The 27,985-nt window shown below is 39.0% G+C and overlaps 1 protein-coding gene across 1 annotated transcript in view; it reads right to left on the minus strand.

The window, feature by feature from the left end:
* NCKAP5 (NCK associated protein 5) overlaps positions 1–27,985 on the minus strand; it is a gene marked incomplete at both ends in the record, with an annotated part of 239,157 nt that overhangs the window by 66,304 nt on the left and 144,868 nt on the right. Inside the window, 2 exon segments of the mRNA XM_080346974.1 lie at positions 16,086–16,205; positions 22,478–22,516. Of these exon segments, the coding sequence (XP_080203100.1) occupies positions 16,086–16,205; positions 22,478–22,516 (159 nt within the window).

Here is a 27,985-nt window from a genome sequence, read left to right on the forward strand (position 1 = left end):
CATCAAACAGGAGGCCAGTTCCCCCGCCCCCAGCAGCATCCTTATTAAGGCTTTCTAGGAAGATAAAGGAAGGCCACTGCCTGCTGCCATGAGGCAATGTCACCGAGAGACTCCTCTAACCATTGTGCCTCTTGACTGTTATCTGTGCAGAATATCTATCAGTTCCCATCTCCTTTTTAAAATGTCTGATGGCCTGCAGCATTGCCAGAACAATTTTCAAAGAATTATGCCAAACTGTACACGGCTCTCCAATATTGGATGAGTTAATTGCTATTAAATCAATTGGCTTTGCTTTTCTCACATGAGCCAAAGTTCATCATTCGCAAGAAGGCAATTGTCTCTTTAGGTTCTAAGGGGACATTTTCATCCTGGTGCTCCGTGCCAGAGGTGTAAATGTTTGTTTGGTGCGTGCGGCCACCTCAAATCTTCGCTGTTATCTGGGGCATCACAAACCTGACCAGGCACACTGTGCACTGCTCTCCCGTATAACCTGAGCACTGTAATTGCACTGTCAGGGAAACCCTTTTCTTCAGCCTTCACATGGCCCATTTTTAATAATTCTCTGCATAAAGAAGATTCCCCTCAAGCCCACAGGCAGCAACACCACCTCTCCAATTCTACCCGTTGTATTGAATGAGTTAAGCCTTAGTAAGTCCACCAAAAACGCGCAAAAAATGAGCAACACGAAAAGAGTGCTGACATGGTGATCTCTTTATAGGTGTGACAGAGGCTCATGAAAAACAAGAGCTCTTTCTAGCTGTTGTGTTTTTTTTTCACAATCATCTGACTTGTCTCACTTTCCTGCCCCCTTGTTCATCTTTGACTGTCATATCCATTAGATGCAGGGTGCAGCTATGAATTAATCACATCTAATTTAATGTTTTCCCTTTGTTGTTGTTTTTCCTTCCTATTAGACTGACTTTGCTAAAAAACCTAGAAGCCTGGTGATACGGAAGATGCTAGACTTTAAATTCAAACCCAGTATTAATAGTGGTTTGTCAGTTTTGCTGGCAAATCCTCCAGGTGAGTTTACTGAGACTTAACTGACAACATCCAAGACAAAGTACAAGAGTACGATATTACAAACATTTGTATGGAAGATTAGGGTGCTAAAACTACATCAGAAAATCCTGTTAACAAGGCAAATCCAGCACAAAAATAAAAACAAAGGTTTCACTCGCGTCTGCTTCAGATTTTTCCAGGCTTGCCGCTCTCTATTATTATTGAGCCATCCAGAGATGGCAAAAACCAGTGAATTAGATTCCAAAGTAACTCAGAAGGCTGGAAACCTATATCCTAGGGTATAAATTGGGAGGTATTAAACAGACATTTGATGCATAAACATAAATAACATAATCTCTCTGTATTCTTCAGAGAGTTTACAACATTAATGTAAGCCTAAAATTACTCCTGTTGCAAATCCCTTAGTTTTATTAATTTTTATAAACTGCTTTAAATAAAAGTTACATTGAAATACACAAAATAATCCTCTCTGATCCTAGTTTTCATTTTATAACTCTATCAGTGTTTTCAAGCTCTGAGGCTCCACAGTGTTAGTTCTCATCTTAATAGCACTACGGTAGGAGTCTGTAAATATTGCAGTAACAATAACATGAGCTAATTTAATTTCTTAGGAAAATGTATGCATAAGTTCCCTGTGGTTTGTAATTACTGTAAAGCCAACAGTTTACATCAATGACTTGGTAATCAGCTAGTCAGAATGTAAATAATTAATGAAAGGAAGGTTTTCAACAAGCTTGCTCGTGGAAGATGCCTTGGACTACGGTGAAACAGCAGTTTTGCGAGAATACCGCTGAAGAACAGTGGAGTCTCTTATTAGCACATATTTGTGTTTTATTTCTCAAAAATTTGCTACAAAACAGTAAATGTTTTTTTGTAAATACCATTCTATTAATCTAATACTAATTAATATGTTAATTCCACTTTGCTAAATGAGTGCCAACATCACATAGGTGCTACGAATTATGGGAACACCAAAGAGTGCAAGGCAGATCCTGCACACCCTGGCACCTTGTTCCACTGCACACAAACCAAAACATCTTTTCCTAACATTTCAGCATGGTCAGAACCAGCCTAGGAAACAACTTCATACTGAACTCCCATGAACGAAAGAACTATATACCATTAATCTTTTATGGCATGTCCTACACATGCTATCTATGCCTTAGCAGTAAAAAGGTGGGCTGTTTTTTATTAATTCACTGTAGTTGAGAAATGCTTTAACATGAAAACACAGTTGAAAAGTACTGATGTTTCAGTCTCATACAACAGGCATTGCATTATCAATCATTACCTGATTAAATGCTGCTCACTAATTTGAACATGCTGGTAAATTGTTGATATGATAGCAGTCAGTGATATTCCTGGTAGCACTACAGAATTTCGGTCTTTGTGATTCCTAGCGTTTAAGAGTCATTTTCACATTCACTTTCTGACTATGTCCCAAAATCATCTAAAGGAATTAGGCAGACCTCAGTACGATCTCGTTATTGACATTTATGTTGATCGATGTTGGCTCTTACAGAATTGGAATCTACAGATCAATTCCCTTATTAGATTCGTTCTCAGTGCTGCCATGATCATTTTATCACAGAAGCTGCTGCCATCAAATGCTGCTTTATCACTTTATAATGGGATAAGCTGAAGCTTTCCTCTACCATATATCTGGAAAAGAAAACTGTCTGAGCTCTAAATATTTCCTTCACGGGTTTTCAAACATATCCTTATTAACTGCATATGACTATTTTAAAAGCTATTTGAAACTCAGTTTACCTAACCAATAATTTTTGCCCACAAGAAAATTCCAGTTCTCCGTATGGTAGGAAAAAAAAGGCTAACACTGGAGACTGCCCTATTAATCACCTTCTTCCTGCTGAGCCTGCCAGTCAGATGACAGAAAAAAAATACGGCTAAGAAAGACAAAATTAGTATGATATGAACAGACAAACACACATGAAAACACTCAAAAAGCGCACAGAACAAATACACACACAAGGTTTGTCACAAGTGTTTTATCTGGTTTTGAAACTATGCATGGCCATGGTATTTTTGTAAGAGTGGTGTTACAGCTCCTGTTGAGAGAGGAGTTCATCGCATTAATTTAAATCTCCGATAAAATAAATTAGCTTTTTTATTGCCGGCTTGAACTATGAGGCTATGATTGTTATGTATTGCTACAATATAAGTCTTAATGGCATTTTAGCCCTGTGGTGGTCAAACAGAAACCATTTCAAACCTTCTAAAGGCTATTAAAACATGTGCAGATGTCTGGAAAATTAATACTATTATCTAACTCTAACCTTTCGCCTGTAGGAAGAAAAGGAGAGAGAGGGCTCAGGGAAGATGCTTTAGATCAATACATGACAACAGAGGAGGGTAAGCACTGTTTCACATGGAAGTTCATTGGCTGCGAACTGGTGATTCAACTGAGCAGATTCATCCTTATTTGGATTTCACTGAAATCATTCATTTACTCAGAAAAAATAATTTAAAAGACATGAGCATCATTTTTAGTCCTTCCTGACTGCTGTTTCCAAGGTCCAGCAAGCTAGACACTGGAAATGTTCATTCATTTAAATGACAAGAGCACGAATTTGTCAAGGTTAATGTTGAACAAGCCATATTTTCCTTGCCCTACTATTATGCATTTAAAAGGTTTCTCCATCCCTCCACCCTCTTTTTGTGTGTATGTGTAATACTGTTGAAATGTCAGATGAACTGAAAAGAGTTTAAAAGTAGGAGGAGGATTTCAAGCAACACTTTTATCATTTAAAGCTTTTACACACATATTTTCTTTCCAACTCCAATGCCTTTTTTTTTTTTTTTGGCTCTGACAGAATAATTTCAAATAAGAAAAGAATTTTAAAGGTTTTATTGAATACCTGGATAGAAGATACTTTCTTCTACCCTTTTTCCTCAAAGCACTTACTTGAGGTATGATTTAGAAAGAATAAGTGGGCAGATTGCCAGCTGCTAAGCATTATTGGCTCTACTCCTTGTATGGAAATTAAAGTAATTTTCTGCCAGATCAGGAATTGTACTATAGACTTCCCAAACTTCTGCTGCTTTTCAGAAATAAAGCTTCCAGAGGGTCACAGTGCCCATGGTGTTGTAGCATTTCATTCTTGAAAATCCCAAATCTGACCACAAGGTCTCCAAATGGCAGTGCAAGCTCTGCAACATTTGTTCTGATACACAAAAATCACTGGGCTTGTGTGCAAGACAGAGTACAATTCTGTAACCTGATGGTTTGCATAAACATGTCAAATCCTGGCTTTAGACCCCTGTAATTCTACTGACCTACTCCAGAGTGGTGAGAAATCGCAAAAGGTTCTCGCAACGAGCCTGGCCTTGCAAGCCAAGAAATCTTAGTATGGCTGAAAGACAGGTGAGGTGGGAGAGCTGGTGCTGGTACCAAAAAGGAGCACGCACCATACTGGACAATACGAGGATACAAACCTGCACCACCCATGTCCCCCTGCACCTTGCTGCTGGTGCTGCAGCCGGCAGGAATACCAAGAAATGGCAAATGAGAAACGCCAGTCGCTGCCCGAGGCCAAGCTGTGCTCTTGCAAGGGAAGGCAGTGGCATCTGGTGACACTGAAGAGTCTCCTGTCCCACCCCGCAGGCAGTACAAGGGCAGCCTGTCCCCTGCTCGCCCAGCTGGGAGCTTTGCCTCCAGCCTCCATAGATGATGGCTGCAGCTGTTTGTGCTCAGAAGAAGTGGTACCAACACTTGATTAGGAATCCGTGCCCCTGTGAATTGATCGTTTTTTCACGGCAGATAAAAGCAGGGCTTAGGAGGTATTCTAGAGGAATTTCAAAAGGGGTCAGCTCCCAGTTCGGCACCAAATAAATAGCTGGATTTTTAAAAGAGCTCAGCACAACGCCTGAACACCTGGAAGTCTGGTCCTTGTGCATGAAGGAATCCAAGACCTAAATTAAAGGTTAATTCCATTTGTTATTCCCCCATGAACTGGTGAATACTGGTAACAGAGCTCAGAGTATTCATATTTCTAATTATTGCCAAGATCTCCTAAGGACCATTTAGTGGAATAAATACTAAAGTACAGTGTTGACCTCTGATTCATGTGCACACTTGCAGTATCTATAACCCACGACATTTGTGCCTAGACCTGTGCCTGTTTCTTGTTGTAAAGGAAAAGTATACATGGCTTGTTTAGAGAAAAAAACAGAGTTAAGAGTAAGCAATAGGAAACTCAGAGAAAAACAGATGGAGTATTTCTGCTTTTAAAATATGACTGAATACAAAAAATTAGAATCAGAACAGTGCAAAATGACGTAGTTGATCTCTGAAACTGTATACCAGAAAGATGAACTGAAGAGTGGGTGTATATTTGACATTTTTAAAGCACTGATATTCATTCAAGATGCCATTACTTTGGCAGTCTGGTTTCTATACTTTTAATGCAGTAAGATGGAGCTTAATTCATAATGTTGAAGATGTCCTTGTAATGCACACAGGACACAGACAAATCACAGCTCATCACTGCTCCTCCCTGCACCCAGACATCGGTGAGTGACTAATGAAACACGGCTGCTCACATCCAGAGGAAGAAACGAGCACGAAAGCAACCTAAAAATGCTAAAAATACAGAAAGACTCGAGTCTGTCAATATCACATTGTTAAAGATTTAATGACAAAGGTAACTTTTCCTTTTAGCTTGTCCTTATCAAAGATGGTAATTTAAGAGTTAAGGCACTAATGGACTCTTCAGTTTCACTAAGCATCAACGTGCTGATTTTATCTCGCAATACAGTATTTCACATTCTCAGCGAAGTCAACAGAGATTTAGTCAATAGTGTCACGGCCTTTGGATGAGGATTTGAATCTTACCAGTATCCAAACCATCATTAAAGAAGATAGGTCATTTGGGAAACAAAGGAGATCATTAGTAAAATTCAATACTAAAAGGTGGGGTTGGTTCAGTAGGTGTTTTATGATTCATTATGAACAACATTTTATTCTAATTACTGCTCCTTTCTTCTATGTGCAGTATCCATAACAGTATACAAAAGTATATCACAGGGAAATTATTTTTTTCATAACAGATGGTGACAAAAAATATTGAGTAATCTTAGGTGCTAAAAACCACTTAGCGTAATGTTGGTTTGATTCATTTGATGGAATGTATAATTTAAAATTACTAGCAAATTACACTGACCTGATGTAATTTGAACACTTTAGATGTTCCCGGGTACTTATTGGCATACCTATTTTTGAGTAATAAAGCCATAATTCCACATTGCTTCATGTGTGCAAAGTGCCACCGCACTTAAATAATAGTAACAAAAACACAATTATAAAGCAAAATATAAATGAAGTTTTATATGTATTGAGTGTAAAAACAGATGAAATTAATCCTTTATCTATTGTTATTTGTTTCATACATGCACACTTTGGCATAGTTACCCTTCATTTAAGCTTTAGTCTTAAGAAAAAAACATACTTAGCTCCATTAGTGCAATAAGAAGAAAATGACACATCTGTAATAATAATGGTTTTATTTCTATAGTGCTTAGAATTTCAATAGTTTCCCGCTTTACCAGAAGAAGCAGCCCTCTAAATCTTTGAATCATTTAATTTTATGCATTCTATTGGTACTTCATTTGGGAGATACGGAGTGTGAAATATGCACCATGATGAGAAAACAATTATCTAGCACACCTGTATTCTCCGCACATCGTATTTAAACAGGGCTTGCAGTGGCTACTATTTTATTCCACTGTGAAATCCAAAATGAGGAGGCTTTAAAAGTTGACCTGCTGACATCAATTTACACTTCTATATGTAACACGTGTCTTGTACTTACCACACCACATACTGTGATAACATCAGACAAATCCATGCTAATTTTTGCTATCAGAATGTTTCTTTTTAGAAAGGAGACAAAAACGACCGACTCTTGACTTAAATACACCAAATATATATAAAAAAATTGTAAGCTTCAAAACCAGAAATGTATCAGACAAAAAAATGGATCGCTTGGTCATCCAAAACATAAACACAAGTAGCTCATAGAGTTTTTTATAAAGTTTACCATCTAGAATAAAGCTGCCTCTAACCAGCCTCTTTACTTACACTTGAAAATTTATGCAGGGATTTACCTGTGAAGTTGCTAATACAGCTTTCTAATAGATTCAGTAAACAGAGCAGGCTGAAGGCATCCAAGAAGTTAAGCATTGTTATAGGTTAAATATAATGGTATGGAATAAAAAAGCTTGTCTTTTTAACCCTTACTAGAAGTTCAAAGCGCAGGGCAAGTTTGGAAAGGATTATAGCAGTCCTATTCCATACCTTGGAAGTCCTTCCTTTTTTCTGAAATTCATTCCCATACTGAATGTACACAATAATAGGAAAAACCACAAAAAACGTTCTTGTACTTAATGAGCCTGCCACATACTTGCTTAGGGTTCCAAATGCCGTATTGGATTCCTGCCATCATGTGCATCATCACTGATAATAAAAATCTATGCATAAAATAAAGAGAAATCTATGGTTCACCTAGTGTCAGTTGCATATTTTTCTTTGTCTAAAAAATAGGCAATAAAATCTTACATTGGTTGTTATGGTCTGTCACATCAGTGCAGTCCCCCAGTTTTCTTGACATGTGCTTACTCTGAAAAGCTGTCTTTGCTCTTCAGAACAATGCCTTTATATTTCTTCAAAACTTAGAAAATATTGCTCTCCTCAGTCAAAATCATTCATAAATACTTCACCAAAGATCATTTGTGGCTTTCCTAAAGAAAATTTGCTCATTTGATTTACTATTTTGCGTATCTCTGTAGGAAGTTATTATCATTAGGATGATGGAAAAGCTCATTTTTAGTTTTAATATCTGAAAATTATGTATTTAAAATTGTATCAGAAAATGTCGTGTTTGTGTAGATATGGAAAGCCTTTCAGAGCTTTTCTTTGGAAGCTCTCAAGTACTTGGACATGTGAAATTCTAGCAGCCGAGGGTAATTTTCTCTTAACAGCATTATCATTCTCATCAGAACTACATGTCTAGTGAACTTTGGTTAATATTTTCTTTTTGTTTGAGAGCAAACTGGTAAGAATTTTGGTGCTGAAATAAGTGACAACAGTCTGACAAGGGGGAGAACCAAAACACAATCTGCAGATGGGGCACACCTATCAGGTCAGTTGATCACCCTCCCACATAATAAAATACTGTTCTCCACTGAAGCCCTTAGCTGTGCTTTGATTGCATTAGTTTCAAATGTTGTGAGGGACAATGCCGTACCTCTCTACTCATACATCATGCCACCATCTATAACAGAAATGTTTGTGATGTTCCTTTATGAGCCTGAATTAGATTTAGATACAGCAAATCATTTTGGCAAATCACAGAATGGTTGGGGTTGGAAGGGACCTCTGGAGACCATCCAGTCCAACCCAGCTGCTAGAGCAGGTTCACCAGAGCAGATCACACAGGAATGTGTCCAGGTGGGTCTTCAATGTCTCCAGAGGAGACTCCACAACCTCTCTGGGCAGCCTGTTCCAGTGCTTAAAACGTTTTAAGAATGAAAGTTTTATAGTTTCCACAGTCAGAAAAGATCATGACAAGATTCCCCTATGTTACAGTCTGGTGATGTTGAGAGGCAAGAAGAGCCACCTGACCCATTTCACTGAAGGGACCTCACAAAGCTTCTTAGAGGTCTACACACCATGGATGTGATTTCGATAGTTACAAGCATGAGTCCCTGTACCTAGAGATGGCCTGGAAAGACACAGCCAGCGATTTTCAGTGTGCTCCCAAAAATCTGCTTCTCTCAGAACCTCCTTCTAGAGCAGGCTGGATATCAGATATCAGCCTAATTCTTTTAAGTATTATGCTTCTGCTGTTCATGCAAAACTAGAAGTCATATGGCTTAACTTAGGGACATTAGATGGAGTTTCTACAGGAAGGGGCTATTTCCTTCTCTCATCACAGACTTTGGTCACCCATTCATCAAGCAGCAGGCTCTCATGAACACTTTATTTCTCTAATGTTTCTTCAGCATGTATTTGGAGCTGCAAACAGGGCAAGTAAGAAATATGGTTGGTAATGTATTATTACATGTTGATGATTTGAGCTGAGACGAAACAGAGATTCGAAGCTTTGTATTTTAGTTTTCTCAGCTGGTAGGTACCAGTTTACTGAGATAATGCAAGACTGGAAATAATGACACCAGCATCTTCACATGAAGAAATGTTCCTTTAACTTGTTCTTGAAAGTCTCAAATATTTTTGCATATTCCTTACTAGATCACTATCTTGACTCCTGATACACAGCAGTGTTCTTATAATTTCTGACTGCTACAAGACTGGATGTTCTTTCTTGGGACAGGGTCTTCATGACAGTCATTGTGCACGTTTGGTAGCCTTGATCTGGAGAAAGCATTCCATCAGGGTTATGGCCTGAAATCTTTTGAGAATGGCTAATCATGTGAAAAACACCACTAGGTGCTCTACTGGTAACATAATTCTTGGATAAAGTTTAATGTACCAGTTTAAAATTAATATATCTCAAACATGCTTTAAATGTATACAATTACCTTTTTGTCTGTTGATACAGCCCTTGAGATTGTCGTAATTCTCAAGCAGTTTTCCACAACTGCTGAAACAATTAGCAGATTCAAAATTAATTTCTCCTTCAACCCACCAGTCCTGATACCCAAGTCAGTAAATATCACTGCAGATACTGTGACATCTGATCTATATTTATATGTTTACTGCGAAGGACAGCATGTGTTCTGAAGCTGGAACTTTTCAGAAGATTTGCAGGTAAGACTACCCTGACAATCTGATGGATACAAAGGAAAAAATGTGAAGCAAGAAAATAAGCAGGTCAACTGCAGGAGTTTCAAAACTTCAAATACAATTTGCTGATCTTGGTCTCAAGTCTGTCTGCTCCATGAAGAGCCCAGAGGCACAAGGCAGCACTAGTAGCTGGCTTCTGTCAGATGGAAATTATCATGCTGCTGCTCAGCATATAACCACCAGTTATTTAAATATACCTTGGACTGCTGACAAACTGTTTTCTAACAGTGTTTGATGATCTTTAGCTTTAATTTCAAACCCTCAGATACTTACTTTCTGAAATACTTAAATATTTCATACGTTTGATTGCTGTAAAGCAATGCAAATTTACTTTTAACCTTCTGCATTCAGATATCATCATGTCTAACGATGTCTGAACCAGGGGTCAGACTCTAAGGCCAGATATTCCATCTCCTTTTGTCAGGTGTTAGGGCAATTAATTGTCCTCTTTTTCTTCCCATATATAATAATGTAATTGGTGCAATTTACCCCTTCCTGCTAAGATGTACAACTGTTTCCAGCTAAGTATGTAGAGCTACACTCTCTCTCATATGTCAGGGCATAGTTGTCAGGTTATTAAAACAGCTAATATCAATGCAATTATAACAAAGCAGTTATTTAAATTGACCTTCTGAGAATCCAGTGGACTGTGCTGTGGCATTCTAGACAAAATTTTAGACATAAAATTAAACAATGTGGATGCTCCGTGAGTAATAAATGGAACTAATTTAGGCAGAGAAACACAAGGAGAAAATTAATGCTTCAAGAGTCCTCCCTGCTTTGTTCTAGAACTGACAAAGTAGAATTTTTATGATGGAAATAAAATGGCAATGAAAATATAGTTTAGGATCAGAGTTACTGTAAATCTTATGATTAGGAATATTATTTTATACTTTACCAACTATGAGAATTTTATTACTTATTTAATCAAATAAATCAATTCAATAAATGTTGCTACTTGCCACTTTTTAAAACATTTCACTGAAGGCTCCCTGCATGCTTTATAGAAGAACTGTGACAGTTTTCATCCATGGGAAGAATTCAACTAACAAACATGTTGAATTTATGTGAACAGAGAAACATTATAAAAACAAATTACTGCAACATCTATCAGAAGGCAAACCCCGACTCCTGTTATCCTTCGTAACTTTATACAAGTCATCATTGTTGTAAAAGAAGCATATGTAATATCAGAATTGGGTTCAATGTCATTAGTTATTTTTTTTAGGCAGGACTGGAAAAATAAGTCTAGCTATAACAGAAGGAAAAGGTCTTTGAAAACATCTGTGTCTCAAGACTGAGCAGCCTATACCTGATAAAGCTAAAACAAGTATGTGAGACAACCTAGCTAAGAAGTGGAAAAGCTGTAATTTGGTGATTTTAGTAGTTTAAAGTTTCTTTGAAGAAAACACTGCATCATTTTAAAAAATAAGGCAAAGACAGAAATACAGTGATACTGACATTCACATTTAAAAATATTTCATAGATGCTATACATAGCCATAGGCAAAGCAGAAGTGTTAAGTTTCATCTAAGGCTTCTTACTCCTACTCTTGTATCCTCTCTTTAGATCTATCTTATCCCTTCAGCAACACTCTGTATATCACAGAATCTCAGAATGGTTGAGGTTGGAAGGGACCTCTGGACATCATCCAGTCCAACCCACCTGCTAAAGCAGGTTCACTACAGGAAGGTGTCCAGGTGGGTTTGAATGTCTCCAGAGAAGGAGACTCCACAGCCTTTCTGGGCAGCCTGTTCAGGGCTCTGGCACCTCAAAGTAAAGCAGTTTCTCCTCATATCCAGATGGAACCTCCTGTGCTTCAGTCTGTGCCTGTTGCGCCTCATCCTATTGTTCAGCACCACTGAATAGAGTCTGGTCCCATCCTCTTGACACCCACCCTTGAGATATTTATAAGCATTGATGAGATCCCCTCTCAGCTTCTCTCCTCCAGACCCAGCTCCCTCAGTCTCTCATTAGAAAGATGCTCCAGACCCCTCACCATCTTCGTATTCCACCACTTGACTCCTTCCAGTAATTCCTTGTCCTTCTTGAACTGGGGAGCCCAGAACTGGGCACAGAACTCCAGATGCAGCCTCACCAGGGCAGAGTAGAGGGAGAGGAGACCCTCCCTCGACCTGCTGGTCACACTCTTATTAATGCACTCCAGGATACCATTGGCCTTCTTGGCCACAAGGGCACCTTGCTGGCTCATGGTCAACCTGTTGTTGACCAGAACTCCCAAGTCCTTCTCTGCAGAGCTGCTTTCCAGCAGGTCCAACCCTGACCTGTACTGGTGCCTGGGGTTGTTCCTCCCCATGTGCTGGACCCTACACTTGCCCTTGTTGAACTTCATCAGGTTCTTCCCTGCCCAGTCCTTCAGCCTGTCCAGGTCTCACTGAATGGCAGCACAGCCTTCTGGTGTGTCAGCCCTTCCTCCCAGTTTGGGATCGTCAGCAAACTTGCTGAGCGTGCACTCAGCCTCTTCATCCAGATCACTGGTGAACAGGTTGAACAAAACTGGAGCTGGTACTGACCCCTGGGGAACCCCACTAACCACAGGTATGCAGCCAGACTCTGCACTGTTGATCACGACCCTCTGAGCTCGGCCATCCAGCCAGTTCATGACCCATCTCACCACACGCTTATCTAGCTCGCACCTCCTGAACTTGCCTGTGGGGATGTTGTGAGAGACTGTGTCCAAAGCCTTGCTGAAGTTAACATAGACAACATCCACTGCTCTCCCCAAATCACCTCCACAAATTCCCTTCTTAACTTACAAGCAGTTTCTCTCTACCAGATTTTAAATCTTAAGTCTTTTATTCCCAACTATTTCTCCCATTGCCAGATGGAATACAAGGTGGCTCACTAACGTGGAGTTCCTGGTTTTCTTTTCCCAAACCTCTCTTGCTATGGCAGGTGGAATTTCATCTCCTTTTAGCAGCTACATTAACCGAGGAAAATGAAGGCTGTTTAGGCAGAAGCTACGCCTCTGTGCTAGTTTTTAATTAAAACTATTGCTCTTTCTCAGATGGTGCTGAGACAGAAACACTTTTCCAAGGCTTCCTTGATTTAAGAAGAGAGATTGGATTAAAAAAAAAATAATTTAAAAATACATGATCAGGCTGCTCTTTATGTATCTATCCTGATATCAGCTCTGTAAAGTACATCCTTCAGCTAAAAAGAATATCCCCAGAAAGACAGGATAGCTCTACAATACTAAAGAGGTGACACACACACACACACACACACAAAGCTCGAGTTATCTCTTTTTTGCTCTTTACATTTTGCATCAGCATTACTTAATCTTTTCATAACATGAATGACACATCCTCTGTGTCACTCGCCCCACAAGCAGTAAGCACAACAGAATTTCTTGTAGCAAAGAACTTATATGTTAATATACATAATCGCATGCCTCAAGAAAACATGCATATTTCTTTTAAAATTCTATTAGGGCCCTCGATTTCATGAGTACTTACACTTCTTGTAAATGCATGCAAGGGTAATACTTCCAATAACAGTTTTACAGTGAAGGATTCCTGAAGCAGTCACAAACAAATTCAGAACACTGTACCAAATCTTTCATTAAAAAAATATGAATGATCTGATTTCTAAGACGATGACATCTGTATCATGGATTGTTTGCTTAAAATCAAATATACAAAAAATAGGTTAACAGTGATTTTTTTTTAAGAAATCTATGTTTCTGTTTAAATCCAAGATGTCAAGAATGATTATGGTTTACAAATAAGTTTACTCTTTAATAGAAGAGTCTTCTAATGTCAATTACAGAATAATTTGATGGTGATATACAATCAAATCACAGAAGCTGATATGCAGAAAAAGTAACTAATACTGTTTATTTTTAGGTTATATCCTCTTCTGCAGCATTCTTTAGGATTATTAATTATACTGTGTGAATACTCATACGATGAGATTAGCATGTAAATAATATTGAACTGTCTTGTATCAGACAGCATAGGGAAGGTGAAATCAACACCACGCATGTGTCGTCGTGTCCCCCCCACGCCCGTCAGCGGTATTTGCCCATTCACTTCTATTAGGGTCATGATTGAACAAGAATGTCCTTAATCACGTATTTAGTACTCTGCTGCAGAATCACAGATTTAAACAAATATTTAGCTACTGCTCTAAATCTGGCATGTATGCATTTCCAAGAACACATAGTCCAAACTGTGCTTCAATTCTATGCAGGCACACAACAGTATTTGCTTAATTTCAGGCCTAAGGAAATACCCTTTTCAGATCTTACGTCTCAGACTGCAAGATCACAGACAGCACAACATTTATTCAAGCCTGGAATACAGTTAGAGGATAATAAATTTTGGAAACTTACAAATTTACTGAGTTTTTTTAGTTTGGTTTGGGGTTTTTTTGGTCAAAAAATGACATATGAATTGTTTGAAGAGATGTTCTTCATTTTCTGACATACACTGCATCTCGTTCTCTGTGTTTCCCCCCCCAGGGGGGTTAAAATCTGTGGACAGCAAGAGCAGGGACATAACAGCAAATTTTGCTGCTGTCTGGGAGACCTGGTCTTTGTGAATCATCTCAATTCTTCCTCCTCAGCCAATAAAGACAAAGCAAGTGAAAAAGGGGGAAAAAAAAATCTATACACATTAGTCCCTGCCAAACTGTGCAGGAACAATGATGTAAAATAGTCTGAATCCCTCAGGAAAACATGCTAGATCATTTGGTTCTTTCTTCCACTTGATGCAGGTTCATCTCTTTGAACTTTTTTCATAGCAGTGACATAATCCAGTTTCACAGAACTCAAGTCAAAGCATTGATCCCACTTTTCAGATGCTATCTAAAGTTTCTATAACATTCCCAGAATAACCTGGCTTTATTATTGCCACATAAGGAACCGGGAAGAAGAGCCATATCTGTAATAAAGAATGTGCAGTATATGACTTAACCCAATACTGACATAGACTAGAGTGGGAAGGGAAGGGAAGGGAAGAAGAGAATAAAGGTCCACGCTGTGGTAGATGTGTCTGAAACTCTAATTGGATAAAGAGAAATCATTCCTACACAGCAGTCAACGAAGGATGAACAAACAGGAAAGCAAGCAGGGGGCAAGGAAGAAGAAATCAGAAGACACAATGTCCTGACCTAGCAACACCTAAATCAACACAAAATCAAGAGACAGAACAAGAACCTGAGGATAATGCGAGAACCCAGATCCTTGTGGTGGTGACCTGGCACCACTCTGCCTGTGCATTAGAGCTTCACAGTAAGCACAGCTATTTGTCCTCCTCGTTGAGCACCAGTGGGTGAGTAGACCATGTCTCCTTGGTGAACAGCCCAAACTGATGAGAGGTACCAGCCCTTAGTTGTGGAGGAACAGCACAAGGGCCAAATTGTACTTGGAGATACAGATGCTCAGCATTAGAGGATTTAAATAACATACACATTTAACATTACTTACCTGACATGACCCAAAATTTCTCCTCCAAAATGAATGAATTTTTCTCTAATAAGAAATAAGATATATTGCTAAAAGCAGAATTTGCCCTATTGTTAGAAACCTGTGAAGTTTTAATTAGTCCTCACTTATTCTTCTCCTACCTCGTAGTCAGATTTGTTGGAATATCTACAAAGCAATTCTACTTCTACAAAAGAATGACAAAGCGATGCATTCATTCACAATAATGGACTTTGCCAAATGGAAAGGGATACTGAAACATATCTTATTATTCCAGAATGGCAAAGGAGTGGGAGATGGGTCAATTGGTTTCTCAGCTATGTCCTCCCATAAAACACTGGAAAAAATAATCACTCTAAGCCTGTGAAGATGTACTTAAGTCCTTGTAACACATGTGGCAAAAGTTAAATAAATGGGCTGTCTTCTCACAGGAAATTACACTGTTCACCATCAAGCAGAATGTTAAGGAATCTGAGCTTCTCCCCTGCAGAGGGATAATGAACCCATATAATTCCATTTATCATAGTGAAGAAGCACCTAAAAAAGTAAGTTACTCTGCGGGTGTGCTCCTTTCTCCACATTTGCACATAATATGTAGTCATAGCTCATTGGCACACAGTTTCAGTTTCAATGGTATCAGATTATAGATAACGGATATTCTTCTAATATATTAAATCTATCAACTGTCATTTCCCTCTTATTGACATAAACTTAAGAAGAAGAAAAATATTTTATAATTGTGAGAAATATAAAGCTCATAGCTTGCTTTCTGCAAAGGCCATTTTGTACCTGAAGAAGGAGGTCAGAAGCTGGTTTGACTCTCTGCTGGAAAAGCACACTTAATGTTCGATTCTGTTGTTCCAAATCAAAAACTCTCGTTTTCAGCTTTATACATTCCTCCCTCAGATCCTGCAGCAGAAGGGAAAACAGAAAGATTAGAAGGAGGTTACAGAAGCACTTTAAAAGCTTTAATAATGTCAGATACTAAGAAGAAACACATACACAACTTTTAAAATAGTACAAATCAGAAAAAATGTGCTACTTCATTTTCTCTGGTTGTTTGATTATCACAGGATAACATTAAAAAAATCTTGTAATGAGAATGAGTTTCATTTTGCAGATGACACAAAGTAGAAAGTGGCAATTAAGATATGGATATTGTAATAAGCATAAGCTAAGGAAGAAGCATCAGCTATACCAAACTACAAAAAGTTCAAAGCGATATTGTGCCTTCAAGGTGCTCTTCTCATTCCCTCCTTGCATTTTCTGGAATAACCAAGTCAGCATTGCTGGCTGGCATACTCTGGATGCTCTGGATCTTCCCTGCTGTAACCTGCCACTGCTGAGCTGGCCAGGCCATGGTCAGATGTTGCTGCACCAGACACATGTGGTTACATGATCCTGCCTGACACTTCCAACATGAGGCACCAAAAAGCCTTTAAACAGGCCATTAGAAGCAGAGGTGGAGTGTAAAAACCACTGCATCTTAGAGCATAGGACATTACAATTGAAACTAAAACCTGCAAGTCTTTTAGCTGAGGCTGAGACAGGTTCATCATGAACAAGACGTTAATGGATTTCAGATACAGCATGCATGTATCTATCTATCTATCTATCTATCTATCTATCTTCAATGTAAAACCTTCTTCTCCTTGCCACTCAAGGGAACATGGGATTCTACCAGAAAGAGGGTTTTGGAGAGAAAGCAGAATCTGACACTCAGACTTCAAGGATAATTTGTGCAGTTGACCATTTTGAAGTATGAGAGCTTCATAAATCAAGAAGATAGGTCTCCCAGTAAAGATTACATGTAGAAATAATAAGCTACAGCCATATCTAGCTTTATCATAAAAAAAAATCTCAAAAATACTTTCCCATGTTCCTTTCAATTTAGGCCAGTTGCTGCCCTGTGGTATTGCCTGGCTGATATTACTTTCCACCATATGAAGGTGGAGAAACAGGCCTCTGGATCCCGATATGCTGCCCTGTCAATACCATTATCAACATGACGGCTTAGCCTTATGAGACAACTTAGAGGAGGAAATTGTAGTCAGATGAGGCTTAAATTCTTGCCTACAGTTGCTCTAGTCTCAACTGTAAGCAGCACTGAGGTTAGAAGAAAATACATTCATCTTGAGACTTGCAGAAAATTCTGAACATCTTTTTATGCATGTATGTCCTGATTTTGTTAAAAACCAAGATCAGTTTCTCTTTTAGTGAATTTTCCTTTCAGCTAAGTTCTTCTAAGTAAATGCACTTTTCTGAAGTTGGCTACATATTTTTGTAAACAGGCACAGCAATGGAATGCAAGGTCGCTGATAAGGATGCCCGCCCCACAAGTGAGAGAGGCAAGGAGGAGCAAACTGAACAGGTGACTAAAACTGACCAACTAAGTATTCCATCCCATCCACGTGATACTTCATATAAAAATGACTATGGCCGGCATCTGGAGAGGATCCTGCCACCCGCCCCTGCAATCTGAGGCCTAGTGATAGATCCTGCATCCTTGAATCCAGTTCCGGTTTTCTGCAGAGTCCAGCCCAGGGCTTCCAGGTGCCTGCTCTGCAGCTGCTGGAGCAGTGCTGAACTTTGCTGGGGAATTCAAGATGGGTTTTGTATATTTTGTATTATTTTCTCTATTTTATTAGTAGCATTAGTAAAACATTTTTAACTTTTTCCAACTTACAAGTCCTCTCTCTCTTTGCCCTCCTATTGCCTTTCCTTACTGGGGAGTGGAGGGGCTAAGCAGGGGGGAAGGGAGGGGGTTAATGAAGCATCTGCCACAGTTTATTGTAAGCCTTGCAATGAAACAGCGACAACATAGTATGTATCAGATGTTATACTACTGGATGAATTCAGTTACTTTCTCTTGACAGTTTCTTAATATTTGTTTCAGGTGGCTGTCAAATGGCTGTTCAAGTAAAATTGCCAGAGCCTTCCAACATCACCCTCAAAAAATCTTGAGTTTGATGTTTTGTAAAGCCTTAAAGCTTTGATTTCTGTGACTGAGACCTCTGATCTCTGGTCTTAAGGCAATCTCTGTTAGGAAACTGCAAGCATCAAGACCCATCATTATCTGCCTTTCACAAATAATCAGAGAACTTAAAAGAGCCTTAGCTGTTAAAAGTGTTTAACATTTCAACACTACTAAGTGCACTGAAAGGGAAAAATTATTGACAGAAACTGACAAAGTTGAAAGAATTAAATCTTAGCAATGCCTCTGCTCAAAACCTTCCTATCTTACAGTTTTAAAACCGTAAGATTTATGTTCCAAACTTCAGAGTTTCTGTGAAAAGTGAAATGTAAGGTACTGGATTACCCACCCCGATGCTATAAACTGTGCCAATGGTAATGATACACATAGTCCAGAGGAGAAATGAGACACATTAAGGTAGCAGTATTCTGGTAAAATAAAGTCTGAGTTTAGAAAGTCGAAGCCCTAAAATTACCAATTAATACAACTACCAAATGTCTGAAGCACATAATTCCTCTCCTGTGGGCAAAACGACCAGCTATTAAGATAGCAATCTCCCAAATATCTAAGGTACCCCTGCGGTCTCACTATAGTAGTCTCAAAGCATGTCTCTATCCTCACATTTTCTCTTCAGTATGAGAATCACCCTTTTCCAAAACAGGACACGATGCCCTCCTCAGAGGTTCTAGAAATATGCTGAAATATATCTGAAGATACTTCTTCTGTTTCAACACTTAATTCTCTCCAGTTCCCAGCACTCTCATGTGATGTGAGAAGTGTTTGGGTGGAAGGAGAAAGGATGGATGCTTCCAGTAAGTATCAGAGTATACAGGTCTGTCTCAAATCATATTGCTGCTTTTCTGAGTTAGATTTCCCAGAGGTAAATTTCTCTATTAGTAAGTGGTAGAAAATCCATACAATTTTGCTACATAGAATTGCGAAATTTTGCTGTGTGGCTAATTCAGCACAAATCTCAATTTAATATAGCTTTTCCATAGTCACAGTGAAAAAAAAAGCCTCTCATATTAGAAAAATTCTATATGTATTGTAACAAATTATATACTTGAAAAATGCACATTTAAGACTGTAATTCCATTTCAAGGTTTCAGTGACATTGATAAATCACTCAAGCTTTGCTCACTCAATTTGTGTCACCGGAATCTCCCAGTGGAATCACGGTCTTTCCACATACTGGTGAGTACACAGTGCTTTATTCATTACATTACAGCATGTACTTGATTTAAACAAAAATTAGTCCTTGAGGGACAATTCCAAATTCACAGCAAGGCCTACGCAGTGTGCGTTACTGTAGAAAATCACTCTTCTCCATTTTCTGAAAGCTCTCAGCTTTTCTTCATGTCTCGCTCTGCCCCAGAGGTGTGTTATCTCACTGTCGCACAACTTGCTCTGTCTCACTGCTTGGCTGCATGACGCTAGATTTATCTGTTTACTAGTTACTATTCGGATTCCAATATCTACCTATTTGGGGCTGAAAAACCCAACTTCTTTATTGTATGTCATTGCGTTCCTGTCTTTTCTTATAAAAGGACTTGTATGAATGGTGTCAGGAGCACTGTAACAGTTAATAATCATTAGCATTTAGAAGAGTACCCTCTTTCCTCTTTCTATGGATATTAAATTAGCTGTTATTACTCAGTAATAGGTAAGCAGCTGTTAAATACCATCAATACCAAGTAAATCACTTTATTAAATGTATTAAAATCTGGTTTTATTGTATCCGTCTGAACTCCTTGGTTCCTCTGGGTTTGGGAGGATTCATTACTGAGAAAGTATGTAGTCATCAAAATGTTTGGTGCCTTTGCAAAGGGACTCAAGAAGCTCCTCTCTTCATTTGGGAAACAACCATAATATTCCCAAATTAGAGATTAATATCTTGAGATTAGCCCTCTGGTAAATGTTTAATCACATACGGTTTTATGTTACAAAATGTGGATGAGGTTTTTGTGTGTATTAATATGAGAGAATGTCTGCATTTCCATTTAAGCTGTACTGAAACACAGATTTGGGATTTTTTTTTTTTCTTTTAAATAGATGAAGTTATGTTTCTAAAAGTTGTTCCAGCAATAGCTCTGCAGACTTGTGATACACAGACCATACAGCATATGTGTATACAGAGTACAGGAAGAGTAATACAGCACCGATAGCAACAGTGCAAGCTTCCCCATATGTTGCGGTTTGCACAAATCACCTCCAAGCTACAGTACTTCTAACTGCTGCAAGGCAATATCCCCCTTCTCCAGTAGAAGGCTTGCTGTGCGTCAAAAAACCATGGGATTGAACAATGATACTTTCAACCTTAACCCGTAATAACAGCTGTGAGGCTGTTTTGTAGCCACGGCTGTCGGGTGAAGAGATTTAGGGAACGTTATTACTTTTGGATTCCTGATGCAAGCTTGGGCCACAGGAATGTATTATCTGTATACCAGGCAGCTGCATTCTCCAGAGCCTTGTACTGCTCACCTACAGGTCACCTGGACATCTCTACCTTCAGGGCAGGATACCCATGAGCAGACTTAAGGGGGTCAGAACATCTCCCTGTGCAACTTTTCATCTATCCAGAACGTCATCAAATTGATTCACAAAAATTCTGCCCAGTAAGGAGGTGAGAAGGGTATCCAGCCTTCTGCCTGATGTGCAGATGGCCAAACGCAACCTTCCACTCACTGAGGTGCAGAGGGCTGTGGGTGAGGATGTTTCCCTACCCTGCTGTTCGGGGCACATTCCCCACTTTTAGGAGTTTAATTTGCGGAGCTCAAGGTCATTGTGTTCACATCTGAGCCCCGCAGCAGCACCCTTGCAGCCACGCCTGCACCCAGCCTCCTGCCTCCTTGACCCTGAGCTGTGTCCTGACCCCCTGGCTCGGCTCGGACCCACCTCCTCCCCACAGACTGGCCCAGTGGCCACAGGACAGAGCTGGACCCTGATTGCTGCCCGCAGGCCTGACACCTGGAGCTCAGCGTCCTGTCTGCCCTGCTGTCACCCTCTGTCCCTGCTCTCCCCCTTTTGTGGGGTGCTCTGAACGATGTTCTGCTGTTCTAAATGATGTCCATAGTGGAGGCTCTGGAGCCAATCCTCAAAACCTAGTCCACTACTTTTGCTATATATGTATCTATAAAGCTTTTGGTGTGAGGCAGAGATTTCTGATTATCTTAGTGTTTCTTGCTGCATTTTAAGACCATTATTTCTTGTCCTGTCATTCAGTGTAGACAAGACACTTTATATTCTTTGTTGCACTATCTGTGCTAAAAGATTGTATTTATGTCTCTTTCAGACTCATCTTTTCAAAGCTAAATGATCCAAAGTATTTTAATAATGCCACATTCATCAAGTGGTCTAGAACTCACAAAGGATCATTTCATGAATACTGAAGGATTCATAGCTTATTATTACAGATCTTTATATTTTGTTCGCCTTCCTCCCCGTCCCCCTCAACAAAATGAATCACTTTCAACTCAAAGACCACTGTTTTGTAGACTTGTCCTACCAGTTATTCCCTCTCTGATTATTTCTGCTTATATGTATTATCCTGCTTTTCTCTCTGTTCAATCTGTTTCATCTTAATTTTTTTTCCAGATCACTTCTTCATTTGGCAAGCCAGTTTTCAATTTCACTCTTCCCACTAGGTTCTATCTGAAACAGCCATATTCCATATCCAACGATGTGGAGTGTGAACTGAAACTTGATGTGATCCAGAACAGACCTTTCTAGAAGCCATAGTGAATCTTTTCATTCTGCCAGGTTTGCAACCACTCTACAAGAATTTTGTCTGCGCTGTGCTGCTCTTGCTTACCCAGAATGGAGCAGCAGGACATGGAGCCTTCTCTTTGACGCAGAGCAGCACACGCCCACACCAGGGAGTCTTTCCTTCCACAGCATGTGATTGTGCCAGCTACTGACATGCACTGTCATTTATCTGGTTTACGTTCCACAGGAACGGACTGTGGGAGTGACATAACTCACTATGGACAGGGAATGGAAAAATCACCATCTGGAGGAAGGATTTGCAGTTGCTACTGTCTCAATAGAGGTAAGCGATGAAAAATGGATATGGATCCTATATGATCAAGCTTTAAAGATGTACAGTCTCACAGATTTTATTCACTTGGGTAAAAAAAAAGTATACTATATATGAACAATGAACATCTGCAAGCTTTAAGTTATATCACAATGCCCAACTACAACTTACCTTTTGAGTAAGTAGAGCCTGAACAACCTGATTGGCTACCTGGAATAAATAAATAAAATAGATTAAGTATGTTATAATGTGTGTTTATATATAACAATACCTTATTTTGAGGCTTTACACTCTGCTTTTTATCTACAACCACCACCAATTTATTTATTTTTATTTTCATTATTTACTAGTATTTTCACCAGATAATACTAATAAGAACACATGAATGCACGTTAACTACTTCTGTCCTAGTCATCATTATAAAGAAACGTGTATCATACCAATTGCAGTGTGACATGACAAACATTTGGTTAACTTCTGTCATCTCTTCTTTGGACTAGATTAAAATGTCCCAGTCCTATACGCAGCTGGTGTGCATCAGCATGGATTGACTGCATTCACTAGAGCTGATTTTTACCAGCCGAGGATGGAGTGCTGAATGTTTTCATGAAGTTTAATTGTTTCTTGATTCAATATTGACAAAATGGTACATCTATCATGACAAGCAGAAACCATAAAGTGCCACAGAAAATTAAAGTACCTACTGTCATCAGAATGTGGCTGGAAGGCATTCACACCACATAGCATAATTGACTCGAACGAGATTACACACCATTGATTAGTAGAACTATATATTCAACAGGGAATTTTCAAAGTTATTTATTTCATACATCCTTTCTAATTTATATTTACCAGCAGGCATAGGGGCAGGGCAGGGGAAGAAGGAGGGGCAGAAACAGGGACTGAGATAAGATTTGCTGCTGATGATATCTAACTTGTTTGTTACGTTTCTAATGTAATTTAAAATTATCTATGCATATATTATCAAACAATGTGTTTGCCTGTATCTTTGCTCTTGTATTTGTGCAGAGCAACCAGAGATGTCACTCTGTGCAAAAAATACAGTGTTCATGATTTCTGGTTTGGTTTTGGGCTTTGAGAAATTACAGTAAAGCACACGCAGTTATCACCCAATCTGCATTTTTTATTCTTACTCTCGGAAAATTCAAGAAAAAACCCCACACCACTGATGTGAACTGAGTTGTGAGGAAAGAGTTGAAACGAATTGATTTCTGTAAATCAGTTCTGTTAGATCCAAAAGTTACATTTGATTCACACTCTCATAAAATGGCCCAGTATCAATTTTCTTCTCCAAACTGGTCCTTAACTTAAGGAAGTCCATGGAACAATGGCCCCATAAAATAGCTCTATACATGATTTAACAGAAGACACAGACTAATATTAGAACAGTAACAACCATCAGAAGTAAATATGTTACAGTTTTGAAAAACCATGTGCCTTGCTCTATAGGCTTTCAGGATCCACATCCGACAGTGTTCCTTCTGGCATGTACTTTTAACATCTGTTTGCTCTACCTGAAAATTGGACAAACCATACTAAATACATTAATTCTTTACTCTCTGACATAGAGTTACTTTACCAAGGAAGAGCTAAAAGGTTCTTTGAAGTATGTACTAGTCACTCACAACAGAATAGCCTACAAAATTACTCCTATAGCTTTATATATTGCACAGAGGAGTGTAAATGGCATAATCTTCCAAATGGGAAAAAACCTGAACTTGACAATGCATATGTGACAAATTTTCCAGCCTTGACTCTATGAAGTTAAGTACCTAACTGAAAGTACCTGCCAGGGATCCACAGCGCCCATAGATCTCAATAAGAGAGATATGTAACTCATTTCTTTATGAAATGAAGTTATTTTATTCCAGTATCTAGCAACTTGGCAAACTGTGTTGCTATTACCATTTAAAGATTTTCAGGTCTATATTCTGGATTTGCAGCAGGAACAGAGGTGGGAAGCCTTCAGTGAAATGTTCTGCAGTTACTAAAATTAACTTAACAGTCAGTAAGTGAAATCATATCCAAACTTTTGCATTTCAGATGAGGCTGCCATTCCACTCCTACAGCAGCGCTAGTGTCCAGATGGAAATAAACTGATAAGCTAGCAGATCAACTTCATTTTCACAAGAGACACCACGATAGGAATGAACAACATAAGCCAGCACTACAAAACTGATGGTTGCAACTACCAAAACCTGAGGAAACTGAGACCACTGAAGGCAGAGGGAATGACTTCTGAGATGCAGAATACGTGAAATTCCCACTGATATGAAGCAGAACTGCGGCTCAATCTGAGTAAAAATCAGGCTGTAAGATGACTTGACCTGTGATTCATGCAGCTAATCAAGGTGAAATAAGGAATACAATAGAGATGGTTGGTTTCTTAGCATGCTATTATGTAGGAGATGACACTACTTGTCTTCGCACTGCCTGCCTTTCCTCTGAATTTAATAGCCAAGATCTTTAGATGAGGTTTCCTTTTGTGGATTGCAATAAGAGAGAAAAGATCCAGCTTCACTTTTTCCTTACAGTTATGTTTACATATACATGTTATAAAGTGGTCTTAACAGAAAAGGTATAAAAGCATTAATCAAAGAAAAGAGACCTAGTGTAACATCTATTATACCTTTTACAAATATTGAGGTTTTACACAGCTGCCTTTAACGTATGGTTTCACACACACACAGACATTTCAAGTGTACTAAAATGAAAGGTCTTACATTTTACTCAAATTTTAAAAAGAGAATGCCTTTTGAGGATAACTTAGTGTTTTTGTGTAGCTACTTCTTAAAATATCAGCAAAATTATCACCTGCCCTAAGTTGCACAATCTCCTGCATGTAAGTATGGTGAAGCTCGACAGAAATCTCAGCTGGCACAGTGATGTGAATAAACATGACATTACCACTTACCAATAAACCCACAGCTGAATTCCAGGATAGGAAACTAGGATTAAGCATGTTAACCTCAAACCCCAAAGGTACAAGACAACCCTGGTTTTTGCATTACATTTTCAGAGACAGAAAGATATTTCTATGGAGTATTTCTGAAATTAAATGAGCTCTTTTCTTATTTATCAAGCACTGGAACATTTCAATGACACCTTCTTTCAAATACTGTTGTAAAGTTGTTTATATCTACACTTCAGAGATGAACAATTACTTTAAAAATCAGTGAATATTTATTAAAATTCATAAAGGACTCACTTCAGCTTGACCTATATTCTTTTCAGATTTTGTTTCTATGAACATTTGAGTTTCATTGAATTTTACCTTGAAAATTCTTACAGAACGTGCATTTTTAAGTCATAGGTGCAAGTATTCATACAATATTAAACATGGGATATTATATCAATCAGAAGAATGATGTGAAATAATTGATTTTTAAAAAAAAAAGAAAAATGAGAGAAAATAATGGCAGGCACAGGTTTAAAAACTCATCTCTGGTATCTTCTTGTCACACACAGACAGAAAAATCACAGTGGTTATTTTTACATCCTTTGTATGCAGCCTAATGCCCACCAGCACCCCAGCAGAAAGCACCCTGTGCATGGCAAGGGTCCTTACCACACCGCTGGGGAGGCCTGAGGGACCGAGCAGGGACACGATGGGCAGGGCGGCCACATTAAATGATGCCTGAGTGCCCTGAGCAGGCTTTGCCTTTGCCCAGGGGAGAGACGCTGCAACATGAACATGCTCAGCAATGAGTGAAAGATGGCAGCATTCTCCCTATAGTTATCAAATGATGTTCCCAATATTAGCTCAAGGGCCTGTCAAGCAACCCAAACATGTAACTAGGCAGAATGGCGAGGGATTAGCTTTGGAGGTGAGTGCTCCCTCTGTGTCAGTCCACGAGAAGTTCAATACACTCAGAGCTAATTGGACTGCAGAGGCAAAATTAAACTAACAGAACTAGGAGGCACTCCAGTTTTTTGGTGGCAGGCTTAATTGTCTCAGGTTTGGGCATGGTCACAGACTCGTGCTCTCAGGAGCGTCTCTGTTCCTCCCTTTAAACCCATCAGGTCTCCCTGGGGCAAAACAGAGCTGTAGCACAGACTGTAGCTCTGGAGGATACATCTGCTCCTAAAAACTACTAAAGAATTCCTGAAGCCCAAACTAAGGACGGCCTGAAGAGATTTTCACCTTCAAGAAGTGGGTATGGTTTAAGGAGAGTTATGAACAGAAGAAGCACCAGACTTAAAGTCTTAAAGAAATTTTCAAGTGGAAGACTTTTTTTCCCATGACAATATTTAAGGAAAGCATTTTATTAAGATCTCCAGTAATAACTGCTGTTTGAAAAGGATTCTGTCACATGCAACACATCCTCAGAAGACTCTGGTTCTCACAGTCATTGATTGAGTTACTCACTAATTACCTTTATGTCTCATCTCCTTTTCTCTTTATTGTTACTATCATAAAGCAGGGTGAGAACATGCAATTTCTTGTGAAGCTGCACCAAGGGAACATACCCAGGTGGGTGCTAACCTGGGACTCCTGTAGAACTTGCAATTATTAACCAAGGTTTTGTTGCCTGAGTCACTGGGTCAGTGATCAGAAAGGCTGAGGTCCAAGTTCATGTCAGCTAAACCAATGCTGGTTACAGTGCCACTGCCAAAGTGTTGTGGAGGCTAGAAGGGGGAGGAGAAGGAAAAAGTGATGCCAAGCCATAGGGAAGGACAAGAGAGGTCACCGCACACAAAACAGAAGACAAAAAAAGAGGAAGAAGACAAACAAATAAAGCAGGGAGGCACAAAACCACAGATGATGAGAAGCAGTTTCTCATTACAAAGTTGAGACAGTGGGAGAAGATGGATACAGCTGTGATAATATGGGAGGACTGAAAACGACCAACATAATGTTGAAGATAATAAAGTTCAGGGAATAGTTTGATATAATTATTCACTCTTTAGACTGCAACAGCATGCAAAACCCACAACCCTGGATCAGAAATCCATCATGCTACTGCAAACACAATAAATCATATCTTCTGTCTTTATAACCTGTATGGAGCATTTTGCTGGAATGGACAATTATGGCGCTTTACTTGTTTCCAAAATTAATTATGTAGGCAGATTTTGTCCCAGACAATCAGAAAATAATTTTAAGTTAAGCTCTGTAATTTAAACTGAAGTTAGTAATTATATGATAATTTCATCCTTATTACCAAGATATCCAAACATCATTCAGGTGTGCACTGAATGCAGTGACTCAGTCCAATGCAGACCAAGGCTCTGACGCTATCCCAGTGCCACAGAACAGACAGGATATAACCAAGCGAAGTGTATCTGCAAGTCCCTTACTCCAGCTCCTTGATAAAATTATGCTATAGTGGCAAAAGTGAGGATTTGCTGATGAAAATCTGCACTAAACTGGAGGCTTCTTGCACCGTAGCTGTATAGCTCATGCTAGTAACACTTCAGCAAATGCTGATTAAAAATTTAAAATGCTGGTATGAAGAGATGAATTGTCACCTGCTATGTGTGGTTTGCACACTCATGCACTCTTTTCTCAAAGGTACAGCTGGTGTAGGTATTTTTTTGTTTGTTTTGTTTTGTTTGTATGTCAGCTAACTACTTACACATTCTTATTATAGAATGGGTAAATGATTTCTACTCAGAAACTCTTCGAGCTACTAAGTCTTAAAACTATTTTAAGCT

The sequence above is a fragment of the Nesoenas mayeri genome (genome assembly GCF_963082525.1).
Source record: "Nesoenas mayeri genome assembly, chromosome: 6".
Classification (NCBI taxonomy): domain Eukaryota; kingdom Metazoa; phylum Chordata; class Aves; order Columbiformes; family Columbidae; genus Nesoenas; species Nesoenas mayeri.